The 19,932-nt window shown below is 47.5% G+C and overlaps 2 protein-coding genes across 6 annotated transcripts in view; one reads left to right on the forward strand and one right to left on the reverse strand.

Annotated features, from left to right (window-relative positions):
* Positions 1-8,663: 8,663 nt before the first annotated feature.
* On the reverse strand, positions 8,664-18,298 carry MED8 (mediator complex subunit 8). Its single transcript, XM_058030635.1, has 7 exons — positions 18,253-18,298; positions 15,506-15,624; positions 14,325-14,469; positions 13,871-14,011; positions 13,359-13,440; positions 12,149-12,397; positions 8,664-9,131 (listed from the first exon to the last, which is right to left on the reverse strand). Exons 1-7 carry the CDS (start codon positions 18,256-18,258, stop codon positions 9,067-9,069), a joined length of 807 nt encoding a protein of 268 aa, XP_057886618.1. The 5' UTR covers positions 18,259-18,298; the 3' UTR covers positions 8,664-9,066.
* Positions 18,299-18,344: 46 nt separating this feature from the next.
* The window catches only part of SZT2 (SZT2 subunit of KICSTOR complex), a 53,666-nt gene continuing 52,078 nt past the window's right edge, over positions 18,345-19,932 (forward strand). For all 5 annotated transcript variants that reach the window (XM_058029778.1, XM_058029774.1, XM_058029775.1 and 2 more), the window contains exons 1-4: positions 18,345-18,379; positions 18,598-18,723; positions 18,883-19,056; positions 19,404-19,574. In XM_058029778.1, coding sequence (XP_057885761.1) covers positions 18,350-18,379; positions 18,598-18,723; positions 18,883-19,056; positions 19,404-19,574 — 501 coding nt within the window. In that variant the 5' untranslated portion in view covers positions 18,345-18,349. The remainder of the gene's footprint in view (positions 18,380-18,597; positions 18,724-18,882; positions 19,057-19,403; positions 19,575-19,932) is intronic.

A 19,932-nucleotide genomic window follows, 5' to 3' on the forward strand; every position in this document is an offset into this window, starting at 1 on the left:
TTTTTCTGCATGTAATGAGAGATGCTGGTGCAGTGTTGCACCTTTTCTGGTGCCAGTCTTGAAGACTGGCTTAGGCTCACCATGCACCTGGGTGGGAAATGGGAGGTTTCAGTCTCTTCAGGTGTCAAGTTTCTCAGTTTTCTGACAATTTAGAAATTCTAAAAATATTTGTTTTCTGGGGAACTAAAATATCCTTTTTATCATGCCTGGTTTATACAGTAAATTTGTATTCTCTTGTTCAATGAATTTATAGCTATGAATTTTTTTAAATACTGATCAATTGAATGGTGAGAGGTTTGTTAGGCAAAAACATTAGCATTATTCAACTTGAAAAAAAATCTAAAAGAAAATAAAAACTTCAAATGAATTCAGTGAAATTAAACACATAAACAATTGGCCCTGTCATTTTTCAGTAATGTATTTGACACACATAGTAAATTTACACACCTTAATACACTTGAGGAGTGGAAAGATGATTTGCAGATCCTCCCATCCTTTTCTATTTAATCCTGAAAAACCAAAGATTTTGCATGTGATCAGATAAAAACAGTGAATGTAAACTGGCTCTCTAATGTTGTTGTACCCTACTCCCTTTCCCTGGGGTTGGACTCTAAAGCAGTATCAACCACAAATCATTGCTGCACACTTTCTCTGTGGCTCCAAGGGAAAAAAAAATGGTAAGTTGAATTTGCTCACAATCTCAACACATCCAAGAAATACTCCTGCAACACCTCTGTCTATACTGAGAGAATCAAAAAAGCCTTTTATGGCCACTAAAAGTGGTGAGAGATGACACTAGTCAGCACCTGAAGGCCCATTAAATGCCATCATGTCACTCTGCAATTTCAGAAAGTGGAGGTGGGCAGGTAGGCCATGCCTGGGCATGTGTTCAGGCTGGTGTGTTGCCTCCTTCCACAGCTGATATCAAGATTAAGTGACTCACCCTGTGAAAAATTTTTGTTATTTGTGCTGATTACATTGTAGTGGCAGTAAAGGCCAAATACCCCATCACTGTTGCCCTCTTCCCTTAAGCCAAAAGAAATGCTTGCATTCCTGGAATCTGAGGTCCCTATAAGCCCCTCAAGCTACCAGCAAACAACCTACAACATTTCTGTAGCCAACAGGCACGAAATGACCCCGCTGAAACCCCTGTTGTAACATGACACTTAGATTTACATTAAAATGCCACCTGCAAAAAGGCACTCCCTGAGATGGAAGGGGCAGTGTGAGCATCACCTGGGATCTTGCTGGCACCGTGGTGGTGCCCTGGAGGTTTGACAGCAGACTTTCACCCCGGTGTGTTTAATTGCTGGACTTTGCCTTCCAGCTGGGGTGGGCAGCACACATGACTGTTGTTTCCTACTGCGACAAGAATTCTTTGTCAGCTGTGTAGCAGCCTCTCCAGTGTGAGCCCTGCCACCCACCTCCATGGGCTGGCAGCATCACCCCAGCAATACAGGGCACCCTGGGGTCCTCCACAGACATGCCAGAAGTTTCAGCCCACTTTGGACCTGTTAAAGCATCTTTACTTGTTCGTGTGGCCTAGAGGATAGTCTTATGGAATAATGGTGCTTGTTTCAAATCCACCAAATCTTGGGGCAGGGTGAGGGAAAGAAGCCAAGCCATAGACACAGCAAGGTGTCTGAGGATCCTAAAAGCCTGGAGAAGCCCATTCTTCAGTGTCTCTGCACGGCAGCAGGCATGGCAGGACCACCTCAAGGCCCAGAGTGCACTGGCAGGAGGCAGGAAATGGTCAGGAGGTCGGAAGGTTTCAGGACATGCAGCTCAACAGGAGTCCTTGGTTACTGTACAAGTATTGGTGCCTGGCCACAAGCTACACCTTGGCAGAAGACCACAGGAACTCTGGGAGCTCTGTCTCTTGTAGGGACATGAAAACCGCCCCTTCTCAGGGACCTTTCAAGGCTGGGTACATGGGCATATGCTCCTGAAGAGAGAAAAAGCAGGTGATGAGAAAGCCACGGCCCTGCTCATCCCCAGAGTCCCCTTTCCATACAAAGTAATTTCATTTTACCTCTATGATTTAAAGCCCACAGGAGTTGATAATCTCTGGCAACCTGTCCCAGACTGTCTGGAGCCTGAGGGGGCAGCTTGGTGAAGCTGTGTGACTTCTTCACTCAGGGAGCTGGGATCACAGTCAGATTTGGTGACTCGACACCTATATGTCACGCTCCACAGCTGTGTCCCAGGACTGTCCTCCTAACTTGTGGAACAGTGGTGCCATGCAGCTCCATGGAGTGACCAAAGGTAAAAGAAAAAACCCTCCCAGGTGCTTCAGGCTGTGCTGGGGACTTTCCTGAGAAGATTTTGCCTTGACCTTAAGTAGCCACAGAGTCTCAGCAGAGGCTGCCCAGGGCAGGGATCGCAGGTGCTGCACCTCGGCCATGTGGCAGTGGGGTGTGAGCTGCCAGGCATCAGGCTGAGCACACTGCTGGTCACTCCACAGGGACTAAGCCATAAAAAGGATATTGTCAGAGCAGAGGATTGTTCTGGGAGAACAGGCTGCACAAAGAGGAATTGTTTTGCCATGAAATGAGGCCATGTTTAGCTCCAGCCAGGGCTGGGCTTTGCCTGCCTGTCTGGGCTGCAGGCTGGCAGGGGATACTCTCCTCTCTGGCCTGCCTGGCATCTTCTCTGTGTCTGAGGTTGTCCACTGGCACAGTCAGCAGCACAAGTACATGTCCTGAGACCCACAATGGGTAGGGAGAAAAAGGAAATTGAGGGATAAGAAAACATGTGGCAGGTCTGCCATGGCCCACTGCACCTGCCTGGCAGGTCCAAGGGGCACAGGGAAAGGGGAGAGTAGGAGTGGGGCAGCTCCCATGGGGAGGGGCTGCACTGTTTCTCCCAGTAACAGGTGTATACTCACCTCCCAAAAAAGTGTTGTTGATGGCCTCCCTGAATGCATGTGAGGGGACAAGCATCTTGCACCTGAGCTCCAGCAAGACACACCAGGGAGTACAGGACACAGAGGCAAAGGGAGAGGGAGCTGCGTGCTCAAAACGTGGGTTGGAACACTCCTGTCATTTCCTATTGGTTTTACTCTCTGTGTGAGTGAATCCCAACATTTAAGAGGAATGGTGGTTGCACCCACAGCAGCATTCTGTGAGTCATTACTTCCCCAGCAGCTGCAGTGGGGCTTCCGCAGCCCAGGGCTGCCCAGCTCCAGCTGCCGCGGCCCCGGGGCTGCCCGGCTTTCCCAGGGCTGCCGGGCCCCCCCAGTATTGCCCGGCTCCTCCCGGGGCTGCCCGGCTCCCCCAGGGCTGCCGGGCCCCCCCAGTACTGCCCGGCTCCTCCCGAGGCTGCCCGGCTCCCTGCCCAGCTGCGGGGTGCTGCACACGTGGGAGCTCCCACACAGCTCCGTGTGCAATCAAGTCACAACCTGGTGCATTGTTCTGCTGACAGAGCAAAACAGGCTGTGCCATCATGACAACGATGATGATGAAAATGACGATTGATGATGTTTCTACTGCTGTGATGTCCATAGAGCCTAAATACACCAAAATTGGTTCCACAGTCTCACTTATGCAGAGCATGTTTCTCAGGGGAATGCAAACCGTTCCTGCGTTAGCTACTGCCACGGGTTCTTGGGGCAGTGCTTTGAAGTCCCGCCATGCTGCTGCAGCAAAGCAGGAGACAGGAGCTGTCTCTCATATCACACAGCAGGACCCCGACTTCAGTACCAAAAATAAACTCCACATAAACATCCGCTGCACGTTTCAAAGGCAAATTCCCGTGGGAGCAGCACACCTCTGTGCTGCAGGCCAAGGTGGGCAGAGCCCAAGACTGGGAGGTGGCAGGGGGAGACAGCCACGTCCCACCAAAGCCACCTGGCAACAGGCATAGAGGGGGGAGATCTGCCTTCAAAAGAGGAACATCCTGGGAAATGCTGCAGCTTTGAAATAACACCCACAGACAGCAGAGCCCCAAAGCATGGCCTTTACCCCAATGCATGGCCAGCAAATAAAAAACTTCATGCAAAAGTACCCTGGGGCACAGTCTTTACTCAGAGGAAAGCAGCTGCCATACCAGGCTGGACTTAGCACCCACTGCTATTTCAGTGCAGAAACTGCTTGGACACAATGGTAGCAAAGGGAGAAGGCTTAGAATCAGCAGGTAAATCAATGACAGAATCTGAGCAGCGGTGATAAGATAGCTGCAACAAGAACTACAGCTCTTGAACCCCTGACTTTAGAAAATATGCATCTCAGTCAGAAATATACATGCAGTAATTTCCTTTCTTTAAAAAACACACACCAAAAATATAAAAAGGACAAAGGCTTCTCCTTCAGAGGAGCCAGACAGCATGCTTTGCATTATGCTTATGTACAGGGTTACTCCTAGGGAAATTGCAGAAGGTTTTCATTAATTTCTAAGTGCAGGTTTCCACCAAGGCAGTGTTCCTGGATCCAGCCAGAGAGCTGCAGTATCATAGGAACAATAAATAAACTGTGGAATCACATCAGCTTGGACTATTTTTATGGCATGTATTACAAACACATCCAAAAGTCCTGTTTCTTGAGCATGAGCTTTTACCACCACAGCATCTCTGTGAGGTACAAAGTTGTAACATTTTGTGTCTAAGATAGTTGAAGATTTATTGCCCTTAGGTGGAAGGAGGAGATCCATGGGATTTTTTGAAAGCAGCTGTGTATTCATTTGTAGGTACCAGCTGTCACATAGACAGGCTCTGCCTCTCCTGGGGCCACCAAGCTCATGCAGGGAGCCCAGGGAAAAGCAAAGACCCAGACTGGGGAGCTGTTTCCACCACTTGACCACTTACCCTGTGGTTGTGCCTTTGACTTCCAAGCAGTCTCTGAGCTTTTCAGAGGTCAGTTAAAATGCATCTTCTGCTGCTGTTTCCATGTGTTTGTCTCCCCTCAGTGAGCTGCAGGTGAAGCTGCTTTGGAAACAATGCAGATGAAAAACTTGGCTGAACACCCTTTGGCAGCACTCACCCCATTATCTTGCTTCTTAGCATAAAAGTGCTCTGGCTTTTTCAACCCAACCACCACAAGACTTCTTCTTTGGTCCCAGATGTTTCTGGCAGAAAGATCCTGTCCTAGCAGGAGGATGGAAACCAAACCCTGCCTTACCTGTGGTATGGAACTGAAGAGGTTCCCCTACTCCTCTGTCCCCCTATCTTTTCAGTTGCTTCTTCCCTCACACCTCACACACTTCACTTCACTATAAAGGCTTAATGACATCCACTTAAAAGATCTGTAGGTTAAAAAAACAAACAAAATGTTATGTTTTGCTCGTTTAAACAGAAGACATCTGTGTGCACATCGCTGCTTGGGGACGGGACAAGAGAACAAACAAGCAGCAGGTGCTTGTCATGCTGATCACGGGATGCAGAGAGATGCAGGGAAGTGGTGGCACCACTCTGAGCTTCATGGCTCCCAGGGATGATGCAGCCCAGGGCAGCAGCAGGACAGGCTGTGGGCATGACCCACCATGGCTGCATGTGCGATACAGACTGGGAACAGTGGGCCTGTGGGTAGCTGGGCAGGAAGGAAAGGCAATAAATATCTCTCTCCTGCATTTGGGAGAAGGCCAGATGAAGCATTCCTGTCATGAGGGTGAAGCACTTTCCACTCTAACAGTAACTCAGGAAGATGTTAAAAAACAGTTGCATAAGGCAAATGTTGAAAACTCTTCAGTCTGGGTATCATGCATCTAAAAAAATAACACCTATTTTTAAACATCCAAACTATTAATGCTGAGATCCAGTAACACAAGGAAACCTGGAGAAGCTCCAGAGAACAAGCAAGTTGATGTTATGCCAGCATATTAAAAGAGTAAACAGGATGGCCTAGTAAACAGGTGTGTCTATTCAAGAGACATCCTATGGAAAATAATGACCAAAAAATATGTGATCATATTGATAAAGACTTAAAGCAGAGAAATGTAAATACCAATCAACAAGGATTACAGACAATAAGCCTGTCAGACTAACATGATAAATTTTTTGGCACATTCTTCAGTATCAGAGAGCTGGTACAGCAGTGTGTGCAGTCAAGGAACCAGCTCATGGGTGGCCTGGCCAAGTGTTAGGCAGGAGAGGAGCTGCTCCCCTCTGGGAGCAGGTACTGAGCATATGTTTGCAGCAGGGTAAAGCTGGTACAGGTACTGAGGGGAGGTTTGGGGGGCCAGAACAAACCTGTGCCCTCCTCCATCGCTCTCCTGCACCTGAACTGGAGCCCAGACAGACCAGCAGCACCTGCCATGCCAGGGCTGAGCTTCCTTCCTGCCAAAATTATCCTGCTTGGAAGAGATGAGTTCAAAAGGGATTGGATAAGGCAGGGGAAAAAAACACAAGAATTCAGAATGGCAGCACATCCCATGCTCACAGGAAGTGTGCTTCCCAATCACCTACTTGGCTGCTGCAACAGCAGGACACAGCCTGAGCCTTTGCCCTGACCCAGCAGGTCACACTTTTATTCTGACACAGTGCACTGGGAGCAGTGAATCCCTGTTGGACATGCAGACCACAGTGACAAGCAGTGGACCATGAATTCCACAGTAACTTTATGGGTAAAAGGCTTGTCCCTGTTCCCTGTTTAAACATTCAAACACTAGCAGCAACTGGATAAGGAGGTTAAAGTCGCTCTACATCTGAAATTCCCATTCCCACAATTAGAATAGCATGTCCTGGTCCAGTGTCCCAAGGGACACAGATGCATAAGAAGATTTGTATGTGAGTCAAGAAATGGAAAATATGCCTTAAAGCAAAAGGGACTTTCATCAGTTCAGTCTGTCTTAACAAAGGATCAGGAAAGCTCGATCATAATATCGGACTCCTCTGGTACTAACAACTCAGAGGCTCAGTTCCTTCCTGAGAAGATCCACTGACTTGAAGGGAATTAAAGAAATGCAGCTTCAGTCGAAGGTGAAACAAGGAAAACAGTTTCTAGAACAACCTACCAGCCACTGTAGCAGGGACACACCAGTTTAAAATCAACTGTTTTCCTAACAACAGTGCTCTAATTTACACAAGAACTAATTCAAGGCAGCCTGTGTCATGCAGGAAGTTACGCTGGGAGCCTGGGAGCCTGGCCAGCCTCCCTGCTTTATAATCTATGGAAAAAAACCTGCCTGTGCTTCCCTCCCTGCAGTCCAATTGTGTGAAAGGTCTGGCCTGCCCCACTGGAGGCGGTTTGGGAGGCGTGTTACTCAGGCTGGCGTGGGCAGCAGGCAGCCATGCCCTGCCTGTGTCCCGGGCTGCCCGAATCGCTCCAGGCAGCTGCTGGCCCTGCGCTCTGGCACCGAGGCATTTTAGCTTTATAAGGAAGCCACTCTGAGGGGATGAAGCAAAGCAGAATCCTAGAGCTGAGGCTCCATGAATGATGAGTGCCAAGGATCTGACACATACAGTGTTCTGCCTTCCTTTCCAACCAAAGCAAGGACATGAGACAGAGCAGGGAACAGCCATCCCCATGGTTCTCAGCACGCCACAGGAATAGCCCTGCAGGCTCCGATTCCCCGGCTGCCAGGCTTGGTTTTGCACAAACCACTCACACTGGAACCAGTAACTTGCCTCCACACCAGTTCCCTGCTGTAGTCAGTGGCATCCTAGAGAGCCAGGACCTCCACATTCATTAGGAGCAAAAAGCAATTGCACCAGTCTGGCTGGGATGCTGTCACTGCAGACAGACTCATTTGTAGTGGAGCAGCTTTGCTATTGTATAAGCTGTTTGTGCTTCCAGCTCAACTTTCTACTTCCCAGCTCAGTGCTTTTCAAGGGCCAGCATGTCAAAATGGGTCAATAACTGCCCTAGTCACAGCTTTGTGGACGGTTTTGTTTTGGGAGAACAGCTCACAGCCTCCACAAATAAGCTGGATCTGATTAGCTCACAGGCAAGCAGTGCAGGAGCAGCTGCAGGCTGTATCTGCTGAGTGGAGATTTCCTCACCCGAAGATTGCTGACAGATGCTATTGAGTAAAATACACTGCTGGCTTTCAACACAAGTCAGAAGGAAGTCCATGCAAGAGCAACCATGGGCAGGACATTTGTCCTTTAGGATAGTGCTGTATGTACTGACAGGCTCCACGGGCATGTGTCCCCACCCTTTTGTCTCACGGGAATCTCTCATTAGGCAGATTATGTTACAGCTCAAGGGCATAAAGTAGAACAGGGATGGCTTCACAGTGCTCAGTTCCTAAGAGAAATGGGCCAGACTTCACAACCTGGCCATGCAGAAGTGTCACAGTCCTGCTCACATTGAAATACCTTTCTGAAGTGATAAATGACTCCTGAAGCAGCTAATAAACTTTATAGAAAACAGAAGCAGAGAAGCACTGAAGTGAAATCAGATCCAGCTGGGATTTGCTGCAGCATCAGAATACAAAAGCTCTGTGCTTCTGTTCCTCAAGTGCTGTCTTCTTGCTGTGGGCCTTGAAATAGTCCTTCCCAGTATTTTGCTTTCTGGAGTAGAGCCATAATTGGTTTTTGATGCACAAGATGTTTGCTGCTTATGTCTGTACCCTGCTGACTCACTCTGCTACACCCCTTTACACACAGACCTGCAGCTCCAGCACTTGGCCTCCAACATTTTCAGTGTGGTTTAGACTGGTGCTGCTCTGTAGCCTTACCCAAAGGGAAATAAGAGTCCTTATGAGCCAAGAGATGGACACAGTGTCTCACAGCGAGCATAACAAGGTCTTTATTAAACAAGACCAAGTAAAGAAAGAACATAACAAGTGAACAAGCAGAAACAAGAGCTCTGTGCAGCTCTTCAGGTTCTCTGTCAGGAAAGGGTAGTGATCCTCCAGAACAGACCTGGAGAAGATAGCATCCATACCAGAAGCAAAGTCCTCTGCTCTGGCTGAACAGAGAAGTACTTGTGTCCAGGAGACATGGCCAGCAGCAGCTCCACACAAGCCACCCAGCACTAAATAAAATACAGGGAAGGGCCTTATAAACCCTGTCTTCCCAAATATGGTGTGTGGATATGTGGAGGGACTTGGAAGTCCTAGAAGGAATCCAGGTGGGGTGCCTGCAGCAGTAACAAATGTTGCTGTTCCCCGGGTCTGTTTCACCTCAGCTCATCTCTGATACGGATGCATTGAGGCAGATTTTATATTTGTTTTTATGCCGCTCGGCATTTTTCCTGCAGAGAGAAAAGAGAAAAAGCAGTGCAAAATCAGTAATATGAGAGGACATTTGCTCAGGAGCACACAAGACTCACAACTACCCTGTCTGGGCTTTTCCAGTTCTACGCCAGGCTCATTTGCTACAGAACCTTTCAGCTTCTGACCTACATGATCAATCTATTCCACAAATTGGCATCTTTCTCTACTGACAAATCTCCTTGACAATTCCTGTGTCTTCCTGCTATCCTCTTCAATTCTATTATTTTTTCATCCTCAGTAAGCCTTTCCCTTTGTCAGGAGGGTCCTGCAAGAGTGTTGGACTTAGTCTCACAGAAGTTGCTGGCAGCAGCACACACAGAAGACCCCAGACTGTGTCCACTTCCATTTCAGAGTCTCAGTAGCCCCTTCCCTGCAGCATTATTTATAGTCAGGGTGTATATATATAAATTGCTAAGCCTCTCTCAGATTTCGTAACTTCTTGTAACCACATCCACCTCTTGGGCATTATTACTCTCTGCTGATAGCAATCTCACATGGGAGTGTGTTCAAAGACATCTTACTAGCAGCTTACACTAAGTGTAGAGTGTTAGACAAAACTGAGATGATCTGAAAAATAAATAGTGATTAAAGAGCAGCACAGAGAGATATTAAAAAAACACTCCTTCAGTGTCTTCAAATTGAACCAGAAAAAAAAGGGTAACTTCTGAAAGTTAAAGTTATAGTGCAGCAGGATGAGAAAAGATTTGATAAGCAAAAGCCTAAACCAATAAAGATAATTAAACTTTCTCAAACATATCCATAGTGGGTTACTCTCAGCAATGAATGGACAGGTAACTGATAGAGATCTAACAGCAACTGATAGATACTAAAAATCAAAGACAAATACTGTTAGATATCACTCCAAAAGCAACAGTGAACCAAACTGTATGGTTCACCCACATCTGAGACACTGTGAGTGGCTGTGGTCTTCCCAGTCTTGAGAACAACCAGAAAAAGTGCATGTAAGAGTGAAAAGGAAGATCCAAGTTATAATTTTCACACAAAGTCATATTAAGGAGAATAGGACTTAGCAAAGGGAAAACCACCTAAAAATAGATAAAGGAAGGAGACATGACAGATTTCCAAAACATGAAAACTAGTATGGAGGAGGTAACTGAGGAATGGTTATTCACCATTTCTCACAACATGGGTAAAAAAAGAAAAATGCAATAAAATTATCAAGCAAAATATTCAAACATCAAAAAGATTTGAAGCAAAATGTGATAAAGCTGTGGGACATACTGCCATGGGTGTTGTAGAAGTCAAAACTGTAATTCAAACAGGAACTGCAAAAATTAATGGCTCCTGGACCCAATGGTATCAAACCAAACTCTGGCTTAAAATCCCTGATAGGCAACTGTGGTAAAGATATACTTTGTTCTTGTATTCTTTCAGGCTCAGCTATGGACACTATCAAAAGCAAAATAGTGCCCTTATCAAGAGGTACTTTCCCTATCACGCAGGCTGGACAAGTGCTCTCGTTATCAGTGCACTCTCTGCTAGGCCTACAGAAGTGACTGCCTCCCCAGCCTGGATACAGTATCTCTGGGTATTCAGGAGGAATCACAGGAGGTCTTCTTTGTTACCAAATTACAGTGGAAATTACTTTCTAACTCTTACATAAATACATATTTAACTCAGGATCAATACTGTTGCTCAAGTACACATGTGAACAACAATCATTATATACAGACAAGAAAACATCAATTAGGATATAGGATATCCTAAACTGCAATTAACATAAACATTCTGACAATACAGGGTTAGCCTGCAGGTCCCCCAGGCCAACCCCATTCCTGAGAGCAGAGGATTTTAAAGTAGGAATACCAGAATAGGGCAAGCCTGCAGTGATTTCCATGCAGAATACCTATTCTGCTTCTATCATATTGTGCCTCAGGGTCAAGGAATCAGAGTTGGTATCCTCAGGATTAGATACTGACTCATTTTTCACCCAGAAGTCTATTTACTTACTTCTTTTTCCATCTCATATAAACATTATCTGCCTATCACAAACTAGGCAATGTGCTCTACAGTGTAATTATTTAGCATTCAGAAAAGTATCTCCCTTTCATTCTAAATCTACAAGCCCACATTTTGATTGGTGCAGTTTCACCAATCCTTCTGTATCATGGGAGGCAAATGAGGCCTCCTGCAAATGAGGCAAATCATTCATTTGCCTGCTGTATATAATTTGGGATTTTATATGCTTCCAGTTTCTTCTCCCTAGCCCAAAGCTATGCCCACTAGCACAGGAGATATCAGAACTGCCCATAATATTGCAGATGTGGGTACCCAATGGATTTACAGAATAGCCTAAAGATATTCTGTTTCCCTCTTCCTTTTCTAGACATTCCTAGCATTTGGCTTGCATTTCTGCCCCAGCTGAATACACAATTATTGTCTTTACAGAACTCTTCTATCATAGATGTATTTCACAAATACAAGTAACTAGCTTAGAGTCCAGGTGCTGGATGTGTAGTCAAATTTCTATGCCTATGTATTTCACTTTATATTCAATGCAAATGTCATCTACTGCTGTTAAGCAAAGTCACTTTGTATAGGAAATCCTTCTACCTTTTTACAGAAAACTTTCTTTTCTTACCTTAAATAACTCATTACCATCAAACTTTTCCACTTTATTACCTACCCCAACTTAAATTTCACAGGAAAACCACCAGTATCCCTGAAAACTACACTGTGATCTCTCTCCATATTGAGAGAGATCTCCATGATCCTATGTTCCCTAAGTCTATTATTAAAACAGTATTGCAGAGGGAGTTAAGGAGCTGAAGCTGGTTGGCTGAGATCCACCTCACCCTCTGAGCCAATTTTAAACAGGTATTACTCCTCTATTACAACCTGACTCATATCATTAAGGCCCAAAAGGAACCTCATACTTAGTCACATCTAAAAGGTGACTGGGGAGGAATCTCCACATCTGCATTTGTCTTTCCTGGTCCCTGGGTTTCAACTGATCTCAGATATGGAACTTTACCTGGCTGCCCTGCTGGTGCCATCTGCACTCCTGCCAGCATTGGCTGCTGCTGAGCTGGTGCACCTGTCATTGGCACCTGCTGCATGCCAGAAGCACCTGCAATGATGGCACCAGCTCCTGGCTGGCCTGACTGGACAGATGCCCCAGAGCCCGGGGGTCTGCGGTTTGACAGCCCCTTCCCAAAGGCCACAGCTGCTACCAGGGCATTGGTGTCTGCAGGGTTGAAGGTCTGCTTGTTCTGCCGTAAACCTGTAAAAAATGAAGGTAGTTTGAAAGTTATTTTTAGACTTGGCAATCAGGTCTAAGAAGTAGCATAGCTGGTCCTGAATTTACTTTTCTGCTACTTTAGTGCGTGCAATAAGAGATGAGTTTCTTACAGGCTGTCCTACAGGAGTCTCAGCAAGGTCAAGGAAGCTGCAAAATCAATGGACACTGGTGATCCAAGAGCTTTTTCACTGAGAGCAGGGCATAATCAGCTCGTGCAAGGAGGACAGAGTGACCTAACTCCTCCATGCCCATAAGAAGCTGCCACTAAAGGCTATTGCATGCTGAATCCTATGGCAGGTAACACTGTGATTCAGACAAACAATAGCAACATCCCCTTTTGGAAGCTCATAAGCAAGGTGGTGTCTGCAAGTCTTTTTGCCACATATGTGCCCAGTTACACTGTTATTCCCAGATAGCAGACAGAATCTGTGCTCAGGTCCTGTGTCAAAGATGAGAGTAAAAACAACGCCACTGCCTTTATGGGTAGTGTGTGGCACTCCCAGGAATAGTGAACACCACAACCAGAAAAGGTTGGCCATGAGCCTGAAGCACCTATTATCTAGACAGGATCACACAAAAGCCTGCCAACATGGGGACTCCTTCAGAACATAGCTAAAGGGTTTCTCATTCACTGCTGCTGCATTTTCACAGCTATTTTTATTAATTAAAGTTGATTGGGAAATTTTCTTGGCAGATACTTATCACCTCCTCAAAGGTGGATGTGTCAAAGGGCTGGGGTGACCTTCACGTTGCACCCACACGCTCCCTTCTCAAATTAGGGGGCTCCAGGACAGCCAATCTTGCATCTTCTGGAATGTTTTCATTTGTGCTGCTCAACTGTGTTTCTCATATTTCAGTCTCTCCAATATACCTATTTTCCCCCCTCTAATCTCTCAAATTTGCTGCTTAGATCCCATACCCCACTTCCACCTCAGTGACATACCTCCACTTTCAGATTCACGCTCCTCCTTACTGATTTTCTCCAGCAAATTTGAGCACATTTTGTTCAGACTTTGGATCTGTTTCTGCAAAATGAAAACTGTCAGAAACTGCCAGGATACCTCCAACTCAGTACAAATCAGCAAGATAAATGAACAAGCTTTCCCTTCCCCGGATCCATGTAACCAAATATGTGTTTTGATAGCTGAGCTTAGAGTGCTAATGCAGGAGGACACTGTGGAGTTGGGACAGCCTTCACCTCAGACTGGTTGGAGGGCAGCAGCCTTCACCTCAGACTGGTTGGAGGGCAGCTCCTGTGAACAGCCAGAGAGCTGGATACCCTTGTGAAACTGTGGATGAAACCAAACCTCAGCTATGGTTAGCAGGAGAAATCTCAGACAGGAAAGGACACAGGTGAAAAAGAAAACTGTCAAATGGAAGGGTGAAGGAAGCAGTTAAAAGGCATCTCATGCCCTAGGGGTAAGAGGCAGAAGTATCAAACCCTTCTTTACCTACCTGAGCTGCATCAGGGCTGATTCGAGCTGCATCTGTGATCAGCTGCTTCTCCTGCTCCTCCACCTCAGGGTCGGGCTTAGTTCGAAGGTGGTCGGGCACCACTTCATGGCTGAACACTGGCACACGCCCCTCTGTCTGCCTCTGCAATGGGGCACAAGCCTCACTCAGAGCCTCTCCCTCCAGCCCAGCACCAGGCAGCTCCAGACCAGGGCACAGGCCGTGGTGCTGGACAAGGCTACAGGGAAAACCTTGATCTGGGGAGCCTTAGGAAGTTTCAACAACTTGTCTAGGAATTTGCACTGTGCCTGTTTAGTAACAACAACGTATTTATTAACAGCAACACCTCCTGTAAAGTGTATCCAGTGCAAGTGTTTGTAGGTGAAAACTCCACAGCAAAGCAGCTCTCAGACAGAAGTACTTCCTGCCCTTTCTGATACTCAGGGGACATGCTTACCATGATCTCCTCATCGCGGTCTGGAGACAGCACCAGTGGGATGATCACCTGGTTCCGCAGCAGCGGTGTCTTCTCGTGCTTTAGCACTTTATTCAAGGTGTTCAGCTGTCCTGAGAGCAATGCAAAGCTGTCCAGAACTGAAGGCCTGGAAAAGCAAATAAAGAAGATAAAACATGGAAAGGGCATGCCACATAGGGCTTTTCTGTCTTCTTCACTCAAATGGCTGAGGAGCAAGGAAAAAACACTATTAGTCCTCAAATCAGTCTGCTCCAGACAGTAAGCAGTAAAACCTAGGCTGAACATGCAGGCGTGGACAAACCCCAGTCCTAACTGGAAAAGGCTCAAATGGAGCAAACACCTCAGGGACATTACAAGCAGTACCACTGAAAGTGGCAGTTGTGTGGGATTTCAGTAACACACAGAGAAGCACTTCTTTCCTTTCACCACCTCTCCCAGTGGAACTCTGGAGCAAGGTCTAAGAAACAATTTCATTCTGAAGCAGTACAGCCAGGGCAGAAGACATTTGTAGCTTGGTTATCCAGACTAAGAAACAATGAAGCTAAACAACTGATAATCTTTTCAAGGAGGTTCTCTCCAGCTTAGTCTCTGTGCTGGGTTCATCAGCTCTCCTGCCTTGTGCAACATGAACTATAAATGTTAACTTGTCTGGGAAGCTTTGCTGCAGTGGCAGACACTAAGATTACCATATAGTTTATTAAGCTGCAACTATAACATCTTTATGTTCCATATTCTCCAGGAAGAGAACGCCATCTTGCAAGGCTCTCAAACTGCAGCAAAGCAGAATCAGCAAAACACAAAAGCTCAGTTTATATCAGAGCCACAAAAAGCCAGAAAAGGTCAAGAAATGCAGAAAGAACCATTCCTCGTTTTATATAATATATGTGGGTCTCTAAGGTCTTTCATCTGAGAACTTCTACTCACTGCAGATGCAAGTCTAGTTCCCATCAAATGTCAGGATTAAAAGGTGTTAGTGTGACTCTAATTACAGCATGAAGCCAATGGTTTTCAACTGGTTTTCTTGTGGAAGATCTGTAATGGTTCCTCCAGCACAAATGTAAAAAGAAAATTGAAACCTATGGACAAGAAACTAATGTTTTTTAATTAATCCTTTGAGCCAAGTCTGAAGAGCTCTGGCAGTGATCAACAGTGAGACACTTTACCATGTGAGTCGATCATACTCGTTCTCCAGCTTGTAGATAAAACTGACCAAGGAGTTCTTCAGGTCGGCCACCTGACTGATGAGTGCCTCCAGGGTCAGCTCCAGCTGCTTCTCCTCTCTCTAAAAAAAGGCAAGGTAGACAAGGGAAGAGAACAAAGAAGTTGTGAATCCACACCCATGCATCCATGATCCAATCTTCCTACAGGCAGCCTCCTTTTCAGAGAAAGCAGAGGCATTGGAGATAAAAATCCCATTATTTCACACTGATCCCTTTCCCTTAGGTCAGGCTACTTAGGCAAGAGACTTGTGCCTGAGACAAAGGCTTGGCCAGCTGTCCTGCTAAAGATCTGGATGAGTGTCTGAAAACACAATCATTTACACTTGCTTTTCACCACATCAGGCAAAGTCATCAAAACTAGCTCACGACACCTTTGTAAGCTACTTAAGCTAACTCAGATCAAAGTAAGCTTTCCCTCAGCCTTTTCTGAAGCAGCTGTGGGTGCTGTGATGTCTTAATCCAAAACAGTCTTTGTAAAATGACTACCCGGACCGTGGACTACTGAAGACTCCAGTTTGTGTAATTCTTTACTTTCTTTCTGCCCATGTGACACCTGCAGCTGCCAAGGAAACTGGCAGCTCCTCCTGGCACTGCCCTGCCGTGACACAGACTGGCACTGTACCCACACACACCCCTCACCTCCTGCCTTTTGCTGGGATTATATTGCTTAAGAAATCTCCCCCACTGACATCCCCTTCCGGGTGAGGGAGGATGGTGACAGACAAAGTGTCAAGACTGGGGATGTGCTGCTGAAGACATCAAGGCATGTCCTTGACTCTTGCAAAATCCCTCTAAACTCATATCTACTCTAACTTACTCATGCGACAGTGTTGTGCAAAATATAATTAAAGTCCCAGCCCTAAGGAACTGCTCGTGTAAATTGAGAACTGTACAATAATCCAAGAGGAGGGTGGGACAAAGCAATCAAATAATAGAAAGGGAATACCGATTGGAGAAGCAGATAGAGTGACTCACATCGTTGGCACGCTTGCTATTGGGTTTGTTGTTGCTCTGTTCAAATACACTGGCCCTGGGTAAGCTTCATGGAGAGAGCACCTTCCATGTTCATGAGAACACAACATTATTCTATTTTATTTGTACTCTGACAAGTCGGTAATCACCGATGGGACTCCATTTCACTTTAACCACCTTAAAACAAACAGCTGAATAAACCTTATTAAAATGTGATCCCCAGTCCATGGAGTGGACTCACGAACAGATTGCTGCTGGCTGTTCCACCTAGAGATAAAAGCACTCTCCTTCATCTTGCGACGAGACTAGTCAGTTCCTGTCCAATTAAGAAATGTGCCTGCAACAGTTTGTGTGCCTGTGTTTGTGCAAGGAGGTTAACTGCTGCCTGTGTTACAGGCCGGGCTGGCAGCCAGTGTTTTAGTGCAGAGGTGCCAGGCTGGGCACCCACGGCCATTGCCCTGGCCCCCTGCCCGTGCTGATCCAAGAAGGCCTCAGGAGGACGAATGAAACCCCATTGCTCAAGGAGCACTCTCACGGCAGCAGGGCACTCCAAGCCTCCCTCCCCAGGCTCCTCCCAAAGCCATCAGGAGCTGGAGGCAGATGCAAGCTGTGCAAGGAGCACCCTGTGAGACTGACCAGCGATTCCAAGGAATGCTGTGCCTCCCTAAGAGGACACTTTGAGGAGTTTGTTAGCAATGCTACATTGGCCCGAGTTAGTAAAGGTAGAGCTTCTGGTAGGGGCTCTGAAGGACCTCCTGATATGGAGCAACTGAGAGGTAAAGGTGAAATACAGAGTAGGTAAAGGTAAAACAATGCAGGCAGCGAAACAAAAGAGAAAAAAAAATCCTGGCTGGCAAAACAAAGGGGAAAAAAACCCCATGAGTTTCTGTACACAATGACATTATCTGAGCTGATAACGTTTTAACTCTATAAAATCTCAGGATTATCTGAGGGTAACCCATGAAAACATCTGCCCAATCCTGGAAAGGCAGTCAAGGAAGTAAAGGCGACCACAGGAGTTATTAGGAAAGCAACAGAAACTAAGCATCATTATGTCACCACATAAATACATCCCGCCTTTACATCTCGAATACTACAGGTCACTCTGTTCTCCCAGCTGCAAAGGAACAGAGTAGGAATATGTACTGATAAAGGGAACGAGGATGAAGAATAGTCGTAGTTCCAAAAAAAAAAAAAAAAAAAAAAAACAAAACCAAAACCAAAACAACCACAAACCAAACCAAAACTTTAAAAAAGCAAACAGTGAAAAAGTAGCAAAAAGCCTGGTATGACTAAGTGGCTGAAACAAGGAGAGACAATGTAACAAGCCCTATAAACGAGGAATAGCGGGACAAGCTGTTTTCTCTCTCTTTTCCAGCGGGACAACCAGAACATCTGTCTGAGGCCAGACAGCTGCTCTTTCAAACAAACCAAAGGAGGTGTATCTTGTCCTGTCAACCTGCCCTCAATGCTCTTTTCTTTGGACAACGCGGATGCCACAAATTCACAGCACTTCATAATTCGGTTCTTTTCCCATTAACAACGTTTCATTCAAGCGGGACCGGGGCGCTCAGCCGCACACACGCTCAACCCACGGCCGCGCAGCAGCAAGGGGCTGTGCACAGCAGAGCACCGCACCGGCTGCTCGGGGACGCGCTCGCGGCAGCCCCGGGTGCGCCCGGCCCGGCCCGGCCCGGTCCCGCTCCCCCGGCCCTCACCTGCATGGCGGCGATAGCGGCGGCGGCGGCGATGGCGGCGGCGGTCCCGCCCCGTTGTCCCGGGAGAGCCGCACTTCCGGGGCGGGGCCGCGCGGACATGGCGGCGGCCGAGCGGCCCGACGGGGAGGTGGGTGCGGGCCGGGAGCGGGGCTGGGGGAGCCGAGCCGAGCCGAGCCGAGCCGAGCCGAGCCGAGCCGAGCCGAGCCGAGCGCGCAGGGGACACGGCCGCCATGGGGAGCAGTGGGGCCGGCGGCGCGGGGCCGGAGCAGCCCGGGGTGAGCGGCGGCGCGGGCGCTGTCCGTGGCTGCTCCGGGGCTGACCTGGGCCGCTGTGCTCCCGCCGCAGGTGGAGGAGGCCGGGCACGTGTTCCTCCTGATGAAGAAGGACTATCGCATCTCCCGCAACGTGCGGCTCGCCTGGGTGCTCAGCCGCCTGCACCAGGTGATCCGGGCCGTGCCCGAGCCCGAGCTGGTGAGTTGGTGCTCAGGGCTGCGCGGTGTCACCGCCGCTGGTGCTGCAGCACCCGGCAGCACCTGCACCCTGCCGGGCACTTGAGCCCGTTTCGTTTCACGGAGTCTTCCTTTGGTGTGGCTTGATGTTCTGTCATGTTCCGTTTGCTTGTTCTGGCAGGTAAATTCAGAAAATGAGCTTGATGTTCTCAGCATCCTGCCTAACGGGTGGCAGCCAGACGAGCCGGTCCAGCCCAGGCCCTACCTCCTCGTCCCCTCCACACGGGTCACCTTCCTGGCCCGCCAGTACCGATTTGTGATTGAGCTCGATCTGAGCCCTTCCACGGGCATTGTGGTAAGAGCAGAAACTGCCTCTGTCTGGGGTGTTCTGCATTAAAACAGAAACCCATTTCTGTTTGCTGAGAAAAGGTTTATTGCTCTCAGTGTCAGCCTGAACTTTTGCAGAAGTCTTGCTTTTCCTGGGAGGGAGCCATGCTGTGCCTTTGGCTGGGAACTTAATGGCAAGTCCTGTTTCTCCATTGGATGCATAATGTGCGACTGCTGTTTACAGGAGTTGTCACTTTAATCCAGCTGCCATTGCAGAAGGATGTTTGTGGTTGGCTCTGCTCTGTGGGACAACCACTAGTGAGACTGAAGGTCCTAGGAGATGAAAAAAGCTGTTCCCTTTCTCTGTTTCTGTAGGATGACTCAACGGGGGAGATAATTTTTGATGAAGTGTTTCATGCCCTTTCCCGATGCTTGGTGGGATTGTTGAGACCCTTTCGTATCCCCGGTTCAGACATTATCTACCAGCCAGAAATCTTTGTCACCATCCAGGTGTATTCCTCCATCATTGGCCTGCAGTCCCACCAGGTAAAGTTCAGGCTCTGCCTTGGCACAGCGTGAGCAGCTCGCTGTGCTCTGCAGGTGTCCTGTGAGCACAAGGGAAATGGGGCAGGTGGCAGCTGGGCTCTGCTGCAGGCTTGTCTCACTAAAACATGTGGCCTGGCACAATGCAGTGTGTGTGAGCAACTTCTTCCTGGGCAAGAAGCAGAGGTTTCTCTGGACAATGCTGCCCTCAGGCATGATCTTAAAATTGGGCCACAGGGAACATTTGCCTCATGTCGAATGTGTGCTTATTGTTGTTGTTCTTGTTTTGTTGTTTGGGGGTTGTTTTTGTTTTTAATTTCTGTTGAGTAATTCTTTTTGCCTGTTTTAATTAGCTTGAAGC

Source organism: Melospiza georgiana, chromosome 9 (genome assembly GCF_028018845.1).
Source record: "Melospiza georgiana isolate bMelGeo1 chromosome 9, bMelGeo1.pri, whole genome shotgun sequence".
NCBI classification, from domain to species: domain Eukaryota; kingdom Metazoa; phylum Chordata; class Aves; order Passeriformes; family Passerellidae; genus Melospiza; species Melospiza georgiana.

Bases quoted from the DNA above. Each gene is read 5' to 3' on its own strand.
- MED8 (XM_058030635.1), bottom strand. The intron at 14,470-15,505 runs GTAAAGTGTCTC...TTGCTTTTCCAG, and splicing joins GAGTATGATCGACTCACATG to GCCTTCAGTTCTGGACAGCT. The intron at 9,132-12,148 runs GTAAAGTTCCAT...TTCTCTCTGCAG, and splicing joins GGCACCAGCAGGGCAGCCAG to GAAAAATGCCGAGCGGCATA.